This window comes from Dermacentor variabilis, chromosome 3, assembly GCF_050947875.1.
Source record: "Dermacentor variabilis isolate Ectoservices chromosome 3, ASM5094787v1, whole genome shotgun sequence".
NCBI classification, from domain to species: Eukaryota; Metazoa; Arthropoda; class Arachnida; order Ixodida; family Ixodidae; genus Dermacentor; species Dermacentor variabilis.
This window is the reverse complement of record NC_134570.1, coordinates 45812816-45832261: the sequence shown is the minus strand read 5'-3', so window position 1 is coordinate 45832261 and position 19446 is coordinate 45812816. Positions and strand designations below refer to the sequence as shown.

The window sequence follows — 19446 nt, the reverse complement described above, 5'->3', positions numbered from 1 at the left end:
AAAAAATATCACTAGCGCTCCCTGTAGTAGCGCTCTTTACGTTGTGTGCCAGCAATCCTTGGTGGAGTACGGGAAACACGTAGAAAGTTGTATGCTGGTTCAAAGCGAGCAAAAGTTACCCGCTTGTAGCTGAGTGCTCACTTGTCTGTTCATGCAACAATTATCAGGTACCGCTCAGAATTAACTCAGCCTTCTTTTCTGTAACGAGTGGGACCAGTGTCTACAGATGAAGACAACGCTTCTCTTCAGCGACACAGAAATGAGTGACGCATTTTTTGTCGTATTCTTTTTGAAAATAAATATGTTATGCTGACCATGCTTTCTTTCGTATTTACTACGTTCTCTGCAGTCCAATGACGCTGGTCTGGTCAGGCGATTGATAGCGGGAAAGCAGGAATCTATCGTCGCTCTCGGCTCAACACGGAGCGCTTGAGCAGGCACAGCCTTGGGAAGTCGCCCTTCTTGCAAACGTTCCTGAAGTCGTCCAAGTCGATGTTGTCGGCCATCAGGCAGCCGACGCGGTGTCCTCGAGACAGCTTGTCAATCTGCGACGTTCAAAGGGCCCGGCGCGCCAAGGCAGCATACAAGACGTTACCGGGACGTAAGAAGTAAAAAAACAAAGACAACAAGAAAACTAACGACAAGGTTACGCAAAGGTCACAGGGGTATTATTCACGGCGCAAGTGCGCGCTAACGAGATCCATAGCGGGGAGTGATAAAATAAAGAAACTATCCATCGTATACGTCCTTAGATGTCTGCGCTGTCGCGGATTTTCTGCATGCCCATTCTAGAGGTGAATTAACAGTTTTACAGTTTGTCGAGTTTGACGTAAACAATAGTCAGATAAGGCGAAAAAGGGGAACCTAGTTGCGCATCTCTTAGTTGCAAGTGATCGAGAAATGCACATTCAGCTGCTTTCTTATTATAATAACCTTGAAAGATCTTGCGCCTGCATGCCGCTATTCTTGCTCAAATTTCGCAGCTACACATTACATGTTCTTTTGGCCCGCATCGTTAAGTAAAACTTTTTGCATCCTTAGTTGCCTGCCTCCTTCGCAAAAAGAAAGAAAGGAAAACGTCATTGATTATCTAACCATGATCTAACTCAATTACTTCTAGTAAATCAATGAAAGGGGCTAATTGGTAGACGTTCGTGACTGTGTTGCGCTTAGTACTACAATGATCCAAGAACAAAAAAAAAGGGAGTGTTTTAGTTATTTCGTCAGTGTAATACTAAGTGCAACACAATCATGATCAATTACTTCGAATAATTATGAGCTCCTGACTTCTGAATGCAATTAGAGACTCCAATCTGTTCTTGAGAAAAAGACCGAGAAGCTCATAGAAATCTCAGGCTTTTAGTTGTACCTGAAAGCTCTAGTAAACTCCTAGAAAAGGCCGAAGCTCAATGTAAAGCTGCGCTTTCTTCGAGCAGCTGCGCTACTACAAACGCACACAACGTAGACGATGCATCGTGGTCGCCGAAAACAGGCCCCATAGCCTACGCCCGCTTTAGCCTTTGCCTACCCCCCCTGCTGGTGTGGCTTAGGGTGGCGTTAGGGCAAGGAATCTACGAAGCCCATTGATTGCTAAGTCAGGTTGTAGAACATGAAGGAAAAATTCGCAGTTCCGCCGGAAAGGCGAAGCAGCGATTGAGATAGCAAATTAGTAGATAGCTGTACGAAGTAAGGATTGTAGTTTTATCGGCCGTATAAACTTGTAGACATTCGCTTGCTGACTAAATTAACGATGATAGAATATGCAAGCGTGACACAACGAGGACGTAGAAAGAAACAGACACAGAGAGGCAGCGCTGTTTTTGTGTGTCTGCTTCTTTGTACGTCCTTGTCCAGTAGCGCTTACACATTCTATAATAGATTCAAACCAACTAGCCCGTTCTCGACGTCATCTCCAAACTCGACCTGGGCTCGTCCTTCCATGCCTTCGTCAGGTCTTTCTTGAACAAACGATGCGCCATCCTCAAGGCTGGAGATTTGGAATCGGAGAAAATTGAGCTGAGCAGAAGAGGCACCCCCCAGGGGTCAGTCATCTCACCACTCCTCTTCAACATCGCAATGGTCGACCTCTCAAGGTATCTAGGCAAGGTCCAGGGCATCGGTCACACGATCTACGCGGACGACATCACTGTCTGGTGCGCGGGTGGCAGTGACGGACAAGTCGAAGCCGCTCTCCAAGAAGCTGTCGACACTACAGAGCGTTTTCTAACTGACACGGGACTCCGGTGCTCCCCAAAGAAATCGGAGCTCCTTCTCTACAGCCCAAGTAGAAAGGGCCGCAAGCCACAGAACTGGAAACCCCCCTCTGAAATTGACATTAATCTCTACACCAATTGCGGAGATCCCATTCCCAAAGTCGCGTCCATTCGAATTTTGGGAATGACACTCGAAGGGGCGGGCTCGAATAACATCACCATTCAAAAACTAGCAAAAAAGACGGATAGCGTCATCGGTCTAATCAGGCGGGTAGCTAACAGAAGGAGAGGCCTGAGAGAACAGAATCTGTTAAGGCTAGTCCACGCTTTCTTGTTGTGCCATTTTACGTACGTAGCGGCCATGCACGACTGGAAGAGGGCCGAGCGAGACAAGCTAAATGCCATGATAAGGAGGGGGATCAAGAGCGCGCTCGGACTACCCACCTACACACGCACCGACCGACTCCTGCAGTTGGGTATTCATAATACCCTGGAAGAGATTGCAGAAGCACAAGAAAGGGCACAGATTCTTAGGCTCTCGGGCACCAGGGCGGGCAGACGACTCCTAACTGAGATGGGCGTGCCCCCGGCCACTGTCGAAGATGCCTACCAGGGCCTTCCGAAAGAGCAGAAAGATAACATCATCATATCGCCCGCCCCGCGCAATATGCATCCCCAGCGCAACGTGGAAAGAAGGAAGGCCAGAGCGGTAGCGCTCCTACGCCGCGCAACCGAACTCCCTGGCGGCAGCTGCTTCGTTGACGCGGCCCAGTATGCAAACAGCAACAATTTCACGGTAGTTTCAATCAACCACAGAGGTTCGACCGTTAACGCCGCTTCGGTACGAAGCACGTCGTCGCATGCGGCCGAGCAAGTGGCCATTGCCTTGGCCCTCCTGGACGACGGACATGCCAATATCTTTAGCGACTCCAGGGCAGCCATCCGCGCCTTCAGCGTTGGCGCCGTGTGTAAGGAAGCCTGTCGCATCCTCGAAGGCAAAAGCATCGCCACCCACACTCTCACGTGGTTCCCCGCTCACATGGGATCCATCGTGGGAGGCCCCACAAACCTCAACGAGCTGGCCCACTCCAAGGCGCGAGGTCTCGCTTTCCGCGACCATGGAGAACTCCAACGCCGGCCCGCAGTGGTGGAGAACAGATATCAACCGACCACATACAACGAAATTGCGCAGCACTTTTATCTCGGCAGGAGAGACTTTCCCCTTCCACACAAGAAGTTAAATAGAGCGCAGGCATTGACCCTCAGATTATTGCAAACAGGTTCATATCCCAACCCGGCTTTATTCCACAAAATTTATCCCGACACCTATGCCACTAGTTCTTGCAGGCACTGCAATGACATCGCTAGCCTAGACCATATGCTCTGGCGTTGCCCCTCGTTACGAGGCACGGAACAAATCAATTTGGACAAGTGGCTCTCCGCTATCAAGAGCCCCACTACGGCGTCTGCGATTCGCGTGGCCAACGCCGTAGTACGTGCCGCGGTTGTCTCCTACGGAGCGGCAGGCGAGAAGGACAACGAGGCACAGTAGCAGCCGCTGGAGGAGAACGCCCTTTCTCCCTCGCCTCACCCCCCTGCCGCGCGCGCCACAGGAGGAGAAGGCATGCATCCGGGCCGCGTTCCTCGCTCGCGCACATGAGATTGAACGGCGTTCGCCAGCTCACCCTCACACACTTTCACTCGTACGGAACCTCACGGCAACGGCGACGGCCGAAATACGCCTGGAGTGTCCAAATAATTGCTATCGCAATAATATATATATATATATATATATATATATATATATATATATATATATATATATATATATATATATATATATATATATATATATATACGCAGGAAAGAGACGACGAACTTTTTGGGAGACTTCTTAACGTTTTCGGCTGGTGGACCAGCCTTCGTCAGAGTACAGACGAAGGCTGTACTCTGACGAAGGCTGGTCCACCAGCCGAAAACGTTAAGTAAAAGAAGTCTCCCAAAAAGTTCGTCGTCTCTTTCCTGCGTATGTTACGTCGGGTCCTGCGTGCTGAACTTTGAAGAAAACCCATATATATATATATATATATATATATATATATATATATATATATATATATATATATATATATATATATATATATATATATATATATATATATATATCACGCATTGCTGTTGTGCCAATGGGTTAAGTATGAGAACGTGCTGCATGGAAAAGTTTAGATCAACATATTAGACAGTCGAGACGCTGGATTGGCTAGCCCCATACACTCAATGCAATCTGACAAAAAGAGTTTGTGTCAGATTCGGGTCGATATCAGTCTTTAATTCACGGACAGCATATAAACGCAACTGTGCTTTGTCTACTCATGCAACTTCGTATGCGTCCCATACTGCCACACTAAGGCGTGTTTGAGAACGGAAACTGGAGAGAATTCTTTGTGAATGAGCAAACACCCACAGCGCTGACATTACTGTTCATTGTTCATATTCGTTTTGTGAGTTGTGTCCAGTTTTCGCAGTTCGAATTCAGTTCCAGGTACTTCATAAAACTTTCTTGTTATCTTGGTTGGAGTAAACCTTTCACTTCTTTGCTAACGACGAATACCTAATTTAGTGACCCTTATTTGTTTCATTAGCTATATCATCTTCATGCCGAGATGAAAAAGAAAGGGAAACGATACGTGATGTATCGTGCACGCTTTTATAATCTCAGGATGGATGCTGCCGCGGACGGCTTCTATCTAATCTAGTTGAGTGACGCAGAGAGCAAGAAATAAAGAAAGAGACGCTGCTCAGCGTCTTGGCCTTTGTAAATGAGGGTGACAAATGTAACCTTTCCCCAATACCTGCGGGCTGAAACACCGTTAAATACTCAACAAACATTCCTTCTTTCCTTCCTTCTTTCCATCTTTCTTTCTTTCCTTCCTTCCTGCATTTCTTTCCTTCCTTGTTTCCTACCTTCTTTCTTTAGTTAGAGTTCACTATTATACTAAAGGTGGGCATGACAAATCACACTGCTTGAATAACTAATCTGTAACCTTCTACAAGATCACTACTCACTGTAAGCCACATACTGCATTGGGGGGGGGGGGGGACTGAAGCCGAGCAGAAGTCATTCTTTTTACCCGAAATTCTGACACTGTAGTGACATATATCTGTGACCAAAGTGGGCTAAGAGATACACGTTCGACTTCCTGGTTTCTCGAAAGCCTGCTTTCGAGCGCAACCGCATTTTTCTTTCCAAGTTTTCTCGGCACTATATCTCGACACTGGTCCCGCCGACTCCACGCTTTGTGCTGCGTAGAGCTTCCTACAAAAATCACCAGAGGAAACTGAGGCGCTAGTGTCCGCGGGAGCCAGGAACAGCCAGGCGCACGTCTATAGCCGACTTCACAGTCACTTAAGGTGTAGTCGCATATCGGGTCGCACGCTGACTTTCAATTAATCTGTAGAAGGATCGACATTTGGGCGAGTTGGTACTGGTTGAACATCTTGAAGGGGCAGCGCAAAAAAACGACGACAGAAGGCAGGAACACACAGGACAGCGCTGACCTGTGTGTTCCTGCCTTCTGTCGTCGTTTTTTTGCGCTGCCCCTTCAAGATGTTCAATTAATCTGCTCTTCCGCGTGCTATCCGCCTTTGGAATGGCCTTTCCGGTGAAATCGTTTCGCTACCCGATCCAGTGGCCTTTCGGGAAATGCCGCAGGGGCATTTGTTTTCTCTTGTTGCGCGCGTCATTTGTACTGGCACTTTTTCACTATCTAATGCAAAAGTCACTACCCATTTCTTGGTTTTCTGTGTATCCATATCTGTACGTTATAATTACAACTCGTAATATTTAATATGTTCATTAGCAGATGTATTGTGTTCCTGATTTAAAAACTGTTCTTGTAACCCCCTCCTGCCCCAATTACTCAATGCGCTGTGCGAGGAGCCTGTAAGGTACTGTAAATAAATAAATAAATAAATCCATTGTGACATCAAGAAGGCTAGCCCTCATCAAAATGAATAAAGAACAAAGGAGCGAATGACTGCGCGTTTAATTTCTTATTCCTAAAGCGCAACCATTCCAAGTAATAGCCACGTGTCGGAAGAAGTGTCATCATTAAATACTGAATCCATAATGAAATTGACTCGCAAGAACCTTGCATAAATATAAGACAGCTTTACACAGCCGCTTCTGCATGGCTAAAAACAAATACCTAAACGTACATGTGTCTGAAATAAACGAAGAACGGAGGCATGTCACATTCGTGGAGTGTCGCATACATATACATATGTTCGAATTAAATCACCACGCAGGTCTGCAACCTCCGCTGGATAAAACTAAACATGCCTGTCTTTGCCTGAGGGCAGTCTGACTCTAGCTTTTTGACTTTGAATCAAGACACTACCTTCGGAAACATGCCTAAAACAATTCCAGTATCCCAGCTGGCTGTCGTGTACAAATGAGATGAGTCAGTTTCTTTAATTATGCCCATTCTGCTTGCATAACGCTCGTCGTAGATGAACAGAACGAGCAAGAAGCTGCGGAAGGGAGGGGGTGAAGGGAGGTGCAACGCCAAGGTGCCTAACCCCACCCCCATCTCCTTAACAAAAATGATACATCACATTCAATTGAATATCAACAGGAAGAATATGTAGGTCAGCAATAACCTAATAGAAATACAATATAAGTTATCTAACAACTTCTGTAAGGAATGTATTCGTCGTTCTAGGCTAGTACGGTGGGTGAGTCAGCGTGTGAATGATTGGCAGTACACATGGACTTGTCTAAACATCGGTTTCCTGCTTTTAAAACGGCGTTTTTGGCTTTGCGAATATATCGCATTCTTAAAAATATTGCTTTATAAATGCGAGCATGACTTTGCTATTATTATGCACGTGCTCACAAACCTCTTGCATTCACGCGTTTGGAAACACGTGATTTATCATAAATTTAGGAAGAAAACAATAATAAATAGCGCAACGAAAACGTCTCAAGCCATAATCACTAAGATTAGACAATTTATGGCAAATCACCATTCTAGTGGTCGCTGACAGGGAAGCCTTCACGCAAGGCTAGCATGCAGGCTCCCTTAGACGCCGAACAATCGCAGAGACACATTTCCATCTAGTAAGTTTAGCAGGGAACCCCGTCTCTCGGTACACGTGGTGTTTCCCCGACAAAGTGCAATCGGTCGGCTCACATAAGGGAGCCTGGCACTGTTAACGCGTCCGCGTCACATATACAACGTGGTGCATTATCCGCCTTATCACGCGCGGATTGATCTCGAAGGCTGATACGAATTCCCAAACCTTGTTTGTTTCAGTTAGACAACCGACCTCAACTGATCAGCGATGTGAAGGCAAGAGGAAACAAGCGCAGTGGGAACAAGACGAAATGACAGGCAGCAAAAGCAAAGGGTGTCGACCTTCATCGCAGTCACGCCGACCTTCGCTTTGCTAGGACAAATTGCAACCAGAGCCCCAAATGCGCGCAGCAAGACGTCGCGCCATCAGTAACGACGGGTGCAGACTATGCCGATGACTTCCGACTCTGCGATAGGCGGAGGCGCATGTAGTTTATAAGCAATGATGATATAGTCATTGCTCTTTATGGATGAACTTATTCAAACAGGCCGGCAGCGGTGCTTGATTTGGGAAACAAGTGCTATGTCTGTATGACATAGATGTTATTTTCTCTTTTGCACAACAATAATAATGAAGAAGAGGGCGACGTTTTCTCTTGTTAGAACTCATGCAACACCATGGGACGACCTGAATGTCTTTTCGTGCCGAGTGTTCATGACCTGGATATCACAATTTTAGCGCCACGCGCTTCTTACCATTAAATGCCGTTCTCTGGTTTTCTGTTCTTAGATTTACCAAGACGACACGTTAGACTGTGCTGGCTTCAAGAACCTTGTTGTGAGATGCCCTCGGGGGATGTCTGGCGAACTGCAATCTAATTCTGCACGATCTGAAGTTAAATTTCACTTTACTGTAAGACAATTACTTGAAAGACGTCACATTTTGAACGCCTCTTTGGTTGACAATTCTGTTTGGTTCTTAAGGCACCGCCACTCTTCGGCGTCGAAGGTGACAGCCTCTTTGGTTGACAATTTTGTTTGGTTCTTAAGGCAGTGCCACCACGTGTCACCTTCAGCGTCGAAGGTGAGAGAAAAAAAGAGAGGGGGGAGAGGGTGTCACCACCCCACTCTTCTCCATACTGAAGGATTATTTCTGCTGCGGATACTTGTCCGAGCAGCTCAGTCTCTTATCAAGTGACCGCTGCCCCAATCGAGGATCCCACCTCCTTGATCCCGTCGTCAGAGGTCAAGCATTTGCCGTGACACTTGAACACTCCTACGCGAACATAACAATGATGCGAACCCCCAAAAGCGAGTTACCTTTATCTCCATCGACATGTCGTCATCGAAGCCGAGCCACGCCCCGCCTACGTGCACGTACGTCGAGAGAGTGGCATCGTCGAAGTGCCGGTGAAGATCTTTGTACTCCTCGCAAAGCTGATGTGCAAGACAAGGGTGAAAAGAGAAAAAAAACAACACGTGACATCGAAAATGCTCTACTGTTATGATTACATGTTCTTGTAATGTTTCGAAGTGGCTACAAGCATTTGTTCTTTTTCTAACTAGTTGCAAGCCAACGTCGCGCGTGGAGAAACCATTCGGCGTGGCACGATGTTACAATCTATGAAGGACCATATAGCTCAGCCACTGAAATTTCGATGTCACTTTCTCTCTAACCTTTCCTTGGACATTTAGAGCATAAAATTCTTAGGTCTAAATTTTCTCGCGTGACTGCAGCTAAGCCTGCCACGAGCAGCTTGGGGCGATGGGAAAGGCGCTTGAGATAAGAAACTGCATCTCGGCGGTGAACAACGAGGTGTTTGATAAGACACCCTTAGTCGTACTGTTGCCATACAATTGTTCCGTACCAATAAGATTCCACCACAGCTCTTGAACATTCTCCTCCGCGTAAGTGATGACAAAGCATTTCATAACGCCGCGAAATGGGACGAACGTATTCCGCGGAATCCCCAGACAGCCGCTGCTTAGCTGTTTGTATACATGACCCTTCGCTCCGTGAAAAAAATTACGCGCCTCTTTACGTTGTTGGCGCGAATGAGGAAGGCTTACGCTAGCCAATGTTTAACGGCGCTAAATTAACAACAAGGGGAGATTTCAGAAGTATCGTAGAGTACAGTAGGCGTACGTTTTACGACTGGTTCGAACATACCATACACTACGCACTAGCCTACGCACATGTGTTGACGTAATAGCTCGTTTATTTAGAAAAAGCACGTTACTTTACGCGCATATATTCTGATATAAAATCTGTTGAAAACGGGCTATTGTGACACTGAATCTGTCTACGTTAGCTCATATGTAAATGCAAAGTGCCATTAAGCGCGCTTATTCGGCGTAGAGGTTTATAGAGCGAATTCTTTGACCTGCCCCTCCTCTACAAGCGTAGCCCTTGAACGATCTCGAAAGCAGCGATTGCTATCTTCTTTTTCTGTTACGTGCAGTACTCGGCGATTCAAAACCCGACACTCGGAGCGCATGGTATACCGGTGCTGCTTTTTTTTTTTTTTTTGCACCACCGGTTGTCTCAGAGGACACCGATCTGATGCATTGCGGTATACGATGGAAGCAAGAGTCTTTCTGAAGCATTTCGACTGTGTTTGGCTCCCGAGCCAACACCCAGTGTTCACCGGCGGCACGTGTAGAGCGCCGGCCGCCATGCGGTCCGAGCATCCCGTTTCAATCGCTGAGCACATGCATTGACACACCTCTGAGGAATCGAATGGAATCGCACTAACAAGCTGTCGCTGGCGCGCTAAATGCGAGCCTCACATTGTCGCGCGTATGGCGGTGTATGTTAAATGGGGTTTTCCGAACACAGAGGAAACAAGCGCACACACCTCCGAGTAGGAGAAAGCCGTGTTGACGTCAGAGGCCAGCGATCCAACGCCGGGGTTGGACGGAGCGTCAGCGTCCTGGTCGAAGACGTTAAACTTGTACACGGCCAGCGACACGCTCAAGCAGACGTGGTCGCGGTCCGGGGACACCAGCCTCAAGCTCTCTGCCAGCCGCATCGCGTTCTCCTGAAGAGCAGAAGCAGAGAGAATGGAAGGAAAGAAAAACATTAGCGGTGGTGTCACTGTGTGTGGACAAGGCGAATGTGCACCTGTGAACTAAGGCCAAAGGATGTCATGTTGCGATTTCTTTCATTTCATTCTTTTTCGGCCACTTTCTCGTACCAAACACTGAGCACGATCTTTCTCGGTGCAGCTCCAGTTTAGACGCCGGCTCTGGCGTAGCTCGTTAGTCAATCTGCTGGCGTTTACAATTAAACGAACGTAAAGCAAACATCTTATATGCATATCGCGTTACTGTCGATTCGAACCAATGATTTGTGCGTTTGGGCGAAAATGCAGATGTAAGACGATTGTTACTCGCACACATTGCTCTGAAGACAGTTGGCGGAACACTCGATGCGCAGGTCGAATGGATAACAACTGAATACCGGCACGCGCAATTCCAAGACGGGTCAGAAGATAGACACAGAAGCATAGAACAACCGACGCATAGCTAATACAGGCACAGTGATGCATCGGTTGTTTTGCGTAGCAAAGAAAAGCAGTTTTTACAAATGATACCGTAATCTATATGCTTCTTGATATGATGCATTGATTGGCTTGGTGGGCAGTGCGCTTGCGCGATCTTGGTCTGCTGTGTACTTAAGTAGGCGAAATCTTCAGAATAAAATTTAGTGGCGGCTTAGCTCTTGTCCCGTGCTTCTGTGTCCATCTTCTTTCCCGTCTTAGAATTGCGCTTACCAGTATTCAGTTGTTAAGCGTGAACCTACTAGCCCAGCAACCAATTTTGTCAAAGTCGAATGTAATACTTGTAACAATACCCTTTAGGCGTAGACGTCCTGTTATAGTGAAATGGTCACAACCAAGTGTTTGTCCCATTTGTAAAATGGTCACCCACTGGTTAGATTCCACCAGTCGTAGCAAGTGGCGAATAGGAGGCTTCGGTTTTTTCGACCGATTACTTCGAATCGCAAAAGAGAGAACTAGTTTTGCGCGCATTTACCTGACGGGGTGTTCAAAGCGAAGCGTACTCGACATTAAGCGATGACAAAACTGCACTCCCGTAAGGCCCGAACATCAGCTTTGAAGAATGGCGTCTCCTTTAAAGGAGCGGCTGATATATTTCACAGGGACCACCTGAGGGAACGCCTTCACAGATACAATGGGGATCAACACGGTGACAGCGTATACAGTTACTGCACAAGTCGCAGGGTCCATCCTGCTGCCCATAACACATGGACCACCCCCCAAAAAATGCTTATCTAACCTGCAAAAAACGTTGGATTTCTTTTTCAGGAACAGATATCAATTTCGCAACAACCTAACAGTTCTCTCTCTCTCTCTTTTTTAATGGTCCACTAGTTCTCTGACAGTCTCGTTGCCTGGATGGCAGTTATAGGCATCTACCAGCTACGAAATCGCACCAAGAGCACTGTAGCCGACTAAGCACGATCTCATTTGTTCATGCGGTATTTAATATATGGGCGGCAAGGACGTTTCGAGCCTCCAAATCGCCAGCGACTCTGGCAAAGGCTCATACCGCACTCTAGTGCTCTCTACAAACGTGACGCAAGCTGCATGCAGTCTATGCGTGTTTTATTGCTATATTGTTATTATCATCGCGAGCTTAGCCGTGTAGGCGTGCGGACTCACCACGGAATAGGACTTGCGGTTTGACGAAGCAAAGGGATTTGGAACCGAGGTACCGATGGCGTGTACCTTGCGTGGGTCGTTGCGCAGAAATACCTTGTGCACTGACCTGCAGCAGGCACAAATGATTTGCATTCAAGTCATCACGGCTGCCATCTTGGGGTATACTAGCATATCGAGAAACGATAAATGTGGCACCACGACAGGCGCGTCTTGCGTCGGTCGACAAATCGATAGCAGTGATAACCCGGTGAAAAATGCCCATTGTAAAAAAAAAAATCAGAATAACGTACGAGTGATGATACGTTGCACTGGGTGACGTCATCGTGGCCGCCATGTTCGAGCACTAGCACGGCGAGAGGCTGCATTTGCGAATTCGCGTCATCTACAGTATAGTAAAAAGCACTATCGATGCACTTACCTCACTTGTATGAAGAAAAAAGAATACTACACTGATATCCACACTTACTGCGGCATAACAGCAAAATTTCGACTGTTTCATGAGTGCTCTAGCGCTTCTTCGCGAGCGGTGAGCGCTACGTCTTGTTATTGTTGAACGTCCTGCAGATCGTTCAAATCTCAGTCTGTCTCACAGCCAGCAGTCGCGGTGTCACCCTGAGCGCAATACCATATCGTACACCTACAGTAACCAAAAGCCACGCCCTAATGGTATGCCCAGCTGTGACAACGAATGCTCTGTCGTGTCTGTGCACGGGCTGTCTCGCTCCGGAGTCGTCAGCGTTTATGGTCAACGTAGAAAAGAGGAAACATAAACCTGTCTAGTTCTATTTTGTCCTATTTTTGAATTCTTCCGAATTTTTTTTTTATGACAGTGACAGTAAGATTGGCAAAATCGTGAAACACATTTAGTGAGCTGCTTTTTCTATACCGGACATTGAAGCATGTCCATCTTTTTACGAGACGGCCAAGTAATATAACGTTCTTCATGTGGCCTTCCGTTTTCTAGCTTCCTCTGCTATCCTTTTGATAAACGGTTGATATAAGTAAACCTGGTTAGTCGAGTACTGTCAACGGGTGGTGCGAATCTAACCTATAACTTCACGACCAGCCTATAGAACACAAATAGAGTTAACTGCTTGTCCTCTTGCCAGCTTCAACGTAGTTTTGAAAATTGAATCGCGCAGTAGCTTTCTATGAAAGAGAATTACATGACGAACGGTGATAAAAGGTCTTCTCGGTATGAACACTATACAGGAAGCGTACTTCGAGCAAGAGACTCGAACATTACACGACGGATTCACCGGTTTTCGTCAAGCCACCGAATCTAGAGCAGCATGGGGTTCGGTCAGATATTTGTAGGTGTACCATCCGAGTGTAGTCCGAGTCTATATGTAAATAGCTGACGTGTCCACTTCAAGCGATGCATTGTGGGGTGAACAAAGGAAGCTTCAACACCGAGCCAACCTTTCGTGAAGGGGCTTGTCTTCGTGGACTGTCTCCGAAGACTCCTTATCAAAACGTTGGCTCCCGGTTGATGCATTCCTTGCTCGCGTGCGGTTTATCTTGCTATTACCCCTTTGTCCCAGTTCACGCCACAAACGAAACGCTTTGCAATGTCTGTAGTAGGGAATTCTCCCAAGCTGCCCATCCGCAGCCGTCACCACTTGTACCACTTCCAACACGAGGAACAAACACGACAATACTGCTGGTAAAAATTCAGATGGCTGAACGAAAGGCTTGTCTCTTGCCGTTAACGTACACTCGTGTTATGCTTCTGTGTCTTTTTTTTTAGTTTTATTCTTGTCTGTACCTAAGTTGACAGATCCTCGGTACAGTACTATTTTCATACGCCACGCAAACGAGCACAGCACTGAAGGTTCCCGATAGCCAGCGCTGCTTGCTGTCAAGTTAAGCCTTACACGATCGAGACAACGTACAAAACGAACAAAAAAAAACAAGAAGTCGGCGCTTTTCATACCGCGGCTGGTCATCGACGCCTGTAAGACCACATTAACCGGTCCTTTAGTACTGCCACTTTTTCAATATTTCTTTGTCATATCAAAACGAGCTGAATCAGTCTTGTTAATGAGGGCGAGCTCTCCGAGAGGTCTATTTAAGAAGACCGTGGCGTTAAGGACTCGCGCTTCCAGTGAGGACCACAGCATATAACGTTTCGTGTTTATCCTAAATCACGGCAGCGCGTGTAGGCATCACGGACAAGTCCTTGCGTACAATTACGCCGGGAAATTGATAACGCCGTAAGCCGACGTTCTCTTCGCACTGCGCACACGTGTACGCCGGACTAGTTATAGGCGTCGCCACGAAACGAGTTAATTTGCATGCGAAGGTGACCGGTCTGGGGGGGGCGTCCCCCGCTTATGGTAAACAGCGCCGGAGACGTTCCGTAATTTATCCGCATTCGAGAGGCGAGCCTACATACGCCGGCCTCCGGCCGCCCCGCAATTATCCACTTAGCATTCAGTGCCGAACATGACGGTGCGATTTCGAATCATCATTCTTCTCTGGGGACGCCATGAATCGAGCTAATAAGTATCAATGCTAATGATGGCATCTTGCAAGAACTTTTGCAGCTGCGAGTCATGCCGAACCTTTTATTTTGTTTATTTTGTTTTATTTTGCTCGTAGTCGTCCAGAGGAGTCAATTTGGAGCCGCTTCGGCGCCTGTGGCATTCTCTATTTCTTCGGGGACGTAGACCTATAACGACTGCAATTGCAGACTGTGCTAGAAAAAAGATCTACGTGACTGAGCCGCACTTTGAATCTATTTCCTGCCGCGTTTTCTATTAAATGGCTGTTACACCACAGGCGATTTTCCATCTTAACCTCACCTTGCATGACGCATAAATTCCCAATTAGGTACGTTACAGGAATAAAAAGAAAGAGGCCTTTGGCCAAGCGGATCAAGCTTGAGCGTGACGTTATCCTGCAACGACAAATAGCAGAAGGGGTGTAATAACAGTAATTTTTTGAGACCGAGTCTTATACGAATCGAGTAGTACCAGAATCGAGTCGAATACGAATCGAATATCGAGCACGTACGCTTTTAATTGTTGTCGAAAATGAGCAACCGCTTTGACAATTAATATAAAACGATGCTCACATCCTATACAGTATTCATAAGATTAGCGAGCATCTGTCATTGCAATGCACGTTACGAAGCGTCGTTTATTGAAAAGCAAATAAACGGAGCACCAGGAACAAATAATTCCAACTCGTTTGCGCACGCACGACTTGTCGGAGAGTGCGAGTCATCGCTGTTCGGCCGGTCGAGTCTGGCTCCTTGAGCGACGCATATCATGCTCCACTACGCGTACGTACGTTCTCGTGTTTCATGCCTACACGATGCCCGCTGGCATGAAAGTTGTCGTATCTCGCTCTAATTTTGTGTCTAGTGGCGCACACTTAATGTATCGAAGTATTCGAGGAATATTCGAACAAAAAATTTTCGCACGTACCAACAGTGATGCATTCGATTCGAAGACCGAATCGAACAGCGCACTATGCAATTCGTTGTTGCAAAGCTTCTGATTTTCGCGCGCGCCTGATAGCGGAACGTGTGCAGTATTTTGACCATCTCGGCCTGAAGGTAAAAAAAAAGAAAGGAAAACCGCCGGTGTTTGTTGTAGCGTGAAGCGTATACTGTGTGTTCGTTCAGCTCAGACTACACTGTATGTGCGCAGCTGTTCAGCGGGCACGCTGTGCGCGTTTGTGCACACGACGCTCACGCCGACAGCGGAAACGCGGAATCCTGCGCTATAGCGCTGAATGCAGAGCGGATTGAAGGGAGCTTGAGGGTTCGGCCGCTGGGCTTCGTCGTTGTTTGCGGTGAAACGCACTGCGCGTCTATCGCATCTCTCGACACTTCCTAACCCTCCGCGCGAGGACCGCTCGAACGTAGTCGATACAGTGAAAGCACGGCGACGGCGACGGCGTGAACGCGCCTCGACTGCCGATACATAATTGCTATCGCAATAAAAAAAAACTTTCCTTTTCCGCTGTTGTGGGTATACTCTTCCTCGAAAGCTATGCTGTAAATCTCGCGTATTGGTGAACAAACTCGCGTTTTCTATTCATGCTTCCTTTTCTGTTGTTTAATTTCTAATTATGGAACCTCTCAGTCCCGTTTGTACACGAATAGATTCCAAATGAACACTTTGTCAACTTTATTTCTTATGGTGTTGTGCTGCTGCGCGCGAGGTCGCGGGATCGAATCCCGGCCACGGCGGCCGCATTTCGATGGGGGCGAAATGCGAAAACAACCGTGTGCTTAGATTTAGGTGCATGTTAAAGAACCTCAGGAGGTCGAAATTTCCGGAGTCCTCCACTACGGCGTGCCTCATAATCAGAAAGTGGTTTTGGCAAGTTAAACCCCATAATTTAATTAATTTAACTTTATTTCTTGTTCCGTCAGTCGTGTGCACCTAGCTGCGCTTGCGAAGCGTGATCTGATCGTAGATGCAGAACCGTGCAACGCGGCTTACGCACGAAGTGCCGAGCAAATTCATAAATAGTGGAAAGACACGTCCACATCTCAAGATCATATACTTGAATTAGTATAGGCACTCGGTACACCCTCGTTCACGTTGTTCTGCGCTGTTAGTTGTCGATTACGTATTATGAGCATGATGATGATGATGATGACGATGTTCAACGGCACCTTCCTTTCAAACTGGTTGGTGACAACTGGCCACCTAGCTTGCTTGAGCTATCAGGCTCTGTCTACCGCAGTCTATAATCTTGCCTAACCCTCCTTGACCGTTCCTTTCTTCATTTATATATATATATATATAGCGCACAGTTACCTGTGCTTGTAACTACTTTGGTTCTACCAATACATTTTGTCTCCTGTTTTCCATCAGTACTCTAAATGTCTGTTGCTTACCTTGACAGCTGACCTGTCAACGCTCCCATGTGCTTCGAAAACGAGTGCTTCTTGAACATGAGCGTTTCATGCCAGTCATACTGGTGGGATATCTTGGCAATAACCCATTCCAGCTCCAGCACGGATGGATGGATGGATGGATGTTATGAGCGTCCCCTTTGGAACGGGGCGGTGGCTTGCGCCACCAAGCTCTTGCTACTATGCTGCCTAATATCCTACCTAGATTCACCAATGAAAAAAAAAACCACTATGAACTACCACGTCCAAATTTTCTGATACCCTATTGCGAACTGTGCTTTTGTACGTCTCCGTCTTTTGTCGTTTCCCTACTTTTCTTCCACCAATCCTCCAATCGCCTCTTACTGATGTCTATTGCGGACCTGTTTGCTTTACCACTGCTCCCGCTGAACCCAAGGGCTTCAAGGAGGCCAGTGGTGCCTAAATCGACCGCTGGATAGACGTCTTCACATTCTAATAAAATATGCTCCGTCGTTTCCCTAGCTTTACCGCAGCAAGCACATGCTTCTTCTTCCTTCTTATATCTCGCTTTATAGGTGCGTGTTCTAAGGCATCCCGATCTCGCTTCGAAAAGTAATGAGCTTCCCTTTGAGTTATCATAAATGGTTTCTTTCCTAATTTCGTTTTTTCCCCTTAAGTAGTTACTCATGGCAGGTTTCTTTTCCATTGCCGCCACCCATGAGATTAATTCAGCCTCTCTGACTTTCCGCTTGACCTTCTTTGTTGCTGTGTTGCCCACCCCACAGGCCGCATACTTGCTGGTAAGCTTCCTAGTTCTTTTCCTCCACTGTGAATCAATGTTTTGCCTGTACAGATACCTGAACACTCTCCCAGCCCATTTACTTTCCTCCATATTCCTCAGCCGTTCTTCATACTCAATTTTACTGCGAGCTTCCCTCACTTCAAAACTACACATCTACAGTGTAAAGCGCTATCTGGCGGCATCATCGTGGAAAGGCTCTGCCTTCCGCCCGGGCGCGGCATTAGAACAAGACTGAGAGGGTGCATACTGCCATGAACAAGTTATTGCAAAACTTGATATATATTATAGGGCGTTGTCATACTTAATAAAAGTACCTGTAATATTTAACTAAAAGACGTTTGTTGCCGACAGATGAGTTTTAAAAAACGCATTTCTGTAGCTCTTGCTAGATATTTTAAAGAAGTATGTATCAGAAACTTGCAAAGCTTTTTTTAAGTCATTGTGGCGGCTATGTTAGATGATATGTAGCCGTTCGTGCGTATAATTTGGCTCCAGCAGCGTTCAGGATTGGATGAAAATCGGACAGGGGATCCTCAAGTATACGGCAGCATACTTCGAATGTGATGATTGCGACTTCTCGACAGTTACGCTCGCGCGCATGCGCCACGGCAGCCCTCGCAGACTCTCATTTTGCAAAGTGACCTTTTAATACCTCGGGTCCCTTACAAGCATGCAATTTCGGGCACACTGTGACGCATTCGCGTTCGCTCAATACGCCTCGACTTGTCGATTAGGCGCATCCAAAGTGAGTGGAGTCCGCCTATGACACTATAACCAAACGCGTGATCGATGACGTAATCTAGTTGTCCGCCTTCCAGCGTAGCTGCCCAATGCTCTAACCATTAGACACGATTGCGCGCGCTTCTCCCGTGAATGTTGCTCTTTGAAACGTCTGGCGCGTCGGTCACGTGCCACTTCCCATGCAGCGTACTTCCCTCGTGACCGCCAGCGTTTTTAGACGCTGGTTAGATGGAACTGCCTTCGGGATCGGCACCACACCTTTAAGCCAGACGACGACACTTCCAAAACGGGTGACGTCCGCTTGTGAAGCTATCGCAATAAAAAGTATCTTAGCGATCATTCGAACGGGCACAGGTGTCATCCGAAACAAGCGATAGGTGGCTTTACGACGACGCTGACATACGAGGGTAACAGGCGACGGCGACGGGAAAGGAAAAGATGGCGCGACGACGACAAGACAAGGACAGCGATGATTACGGTCCGACAGTGACGAAGGCATGGCGATTACGATGAAGATAACAACAACGATTATAGACGATAACTGATAAGGTTACCACAGGATTACTAAAACAGCAAGTACAACGATGACGACGGAACGGCAGTGACAAAGACGTGAAGGTGACCACGATGAAAATAATGACCAAGATAATAGAGGCCAAAAACAGAAAAGTCAAGGACGCCACGACGACGACAACAATGGCGGCACGACAACAGCAATGACATCGCGACAATGACGACGATAATGACGACGAGGGTAATAGACAACGAGAACAGATAATACGAGGATGGCAAGTACGAATGCGTGACGGGGATGACAATTACAATAAAGACGAAGTAACAGACGACGACGGATTGCAAAGACGAAGAAGGCACGAAGACAAGGAGATGATAATGACGACATGACAATGACGAAGTCATGACGATGACGACAATGGCAGTAACGGCGACGATAATGCATGGATGAGGACTGAAAAGACGAAGGTAGCACGCCGGCAATGACATAGCCAACGGTGAGGATGACGGCACGATAATTACGAAGGCATGGTTTTGACGATAGCAATAATGATGAAGATAATGTACGAAG

General features: G+C 47.0%; 1 protein-coding gene across 1 annotated transcript in view; it reads right to left on the bottom strand.

The window, feature by feature from the left end:
* Window positions 1-398: 398 nt before the first annotated feature.
* The window catches only part of LOC142574500 (uncharacterized), a 36516-nt gene continuing 17468 nt past the window's right edge, over window positions 399-19446 (bottom strand). Inside the window, exons 7-10 of the mRNA XM_075683563.1 lie at window positions 11980-12085; window positions 10150-10332; window positions 8612-8728; window positions 399-545 (exon numbers count right to left, since the gene is read on the bottom strand). Coding sequence (XP_075539678.1) covers window positions 399-545; window positions 8612-8728; window positions 10150-10332; window positions 11980-12085 — 553 coding nt within the window. The remainder of the gene's footprint in view (window positions 546-8611; window positions 8729-10149; window positions 10333-11979; window positions 12086-19446) is intronic.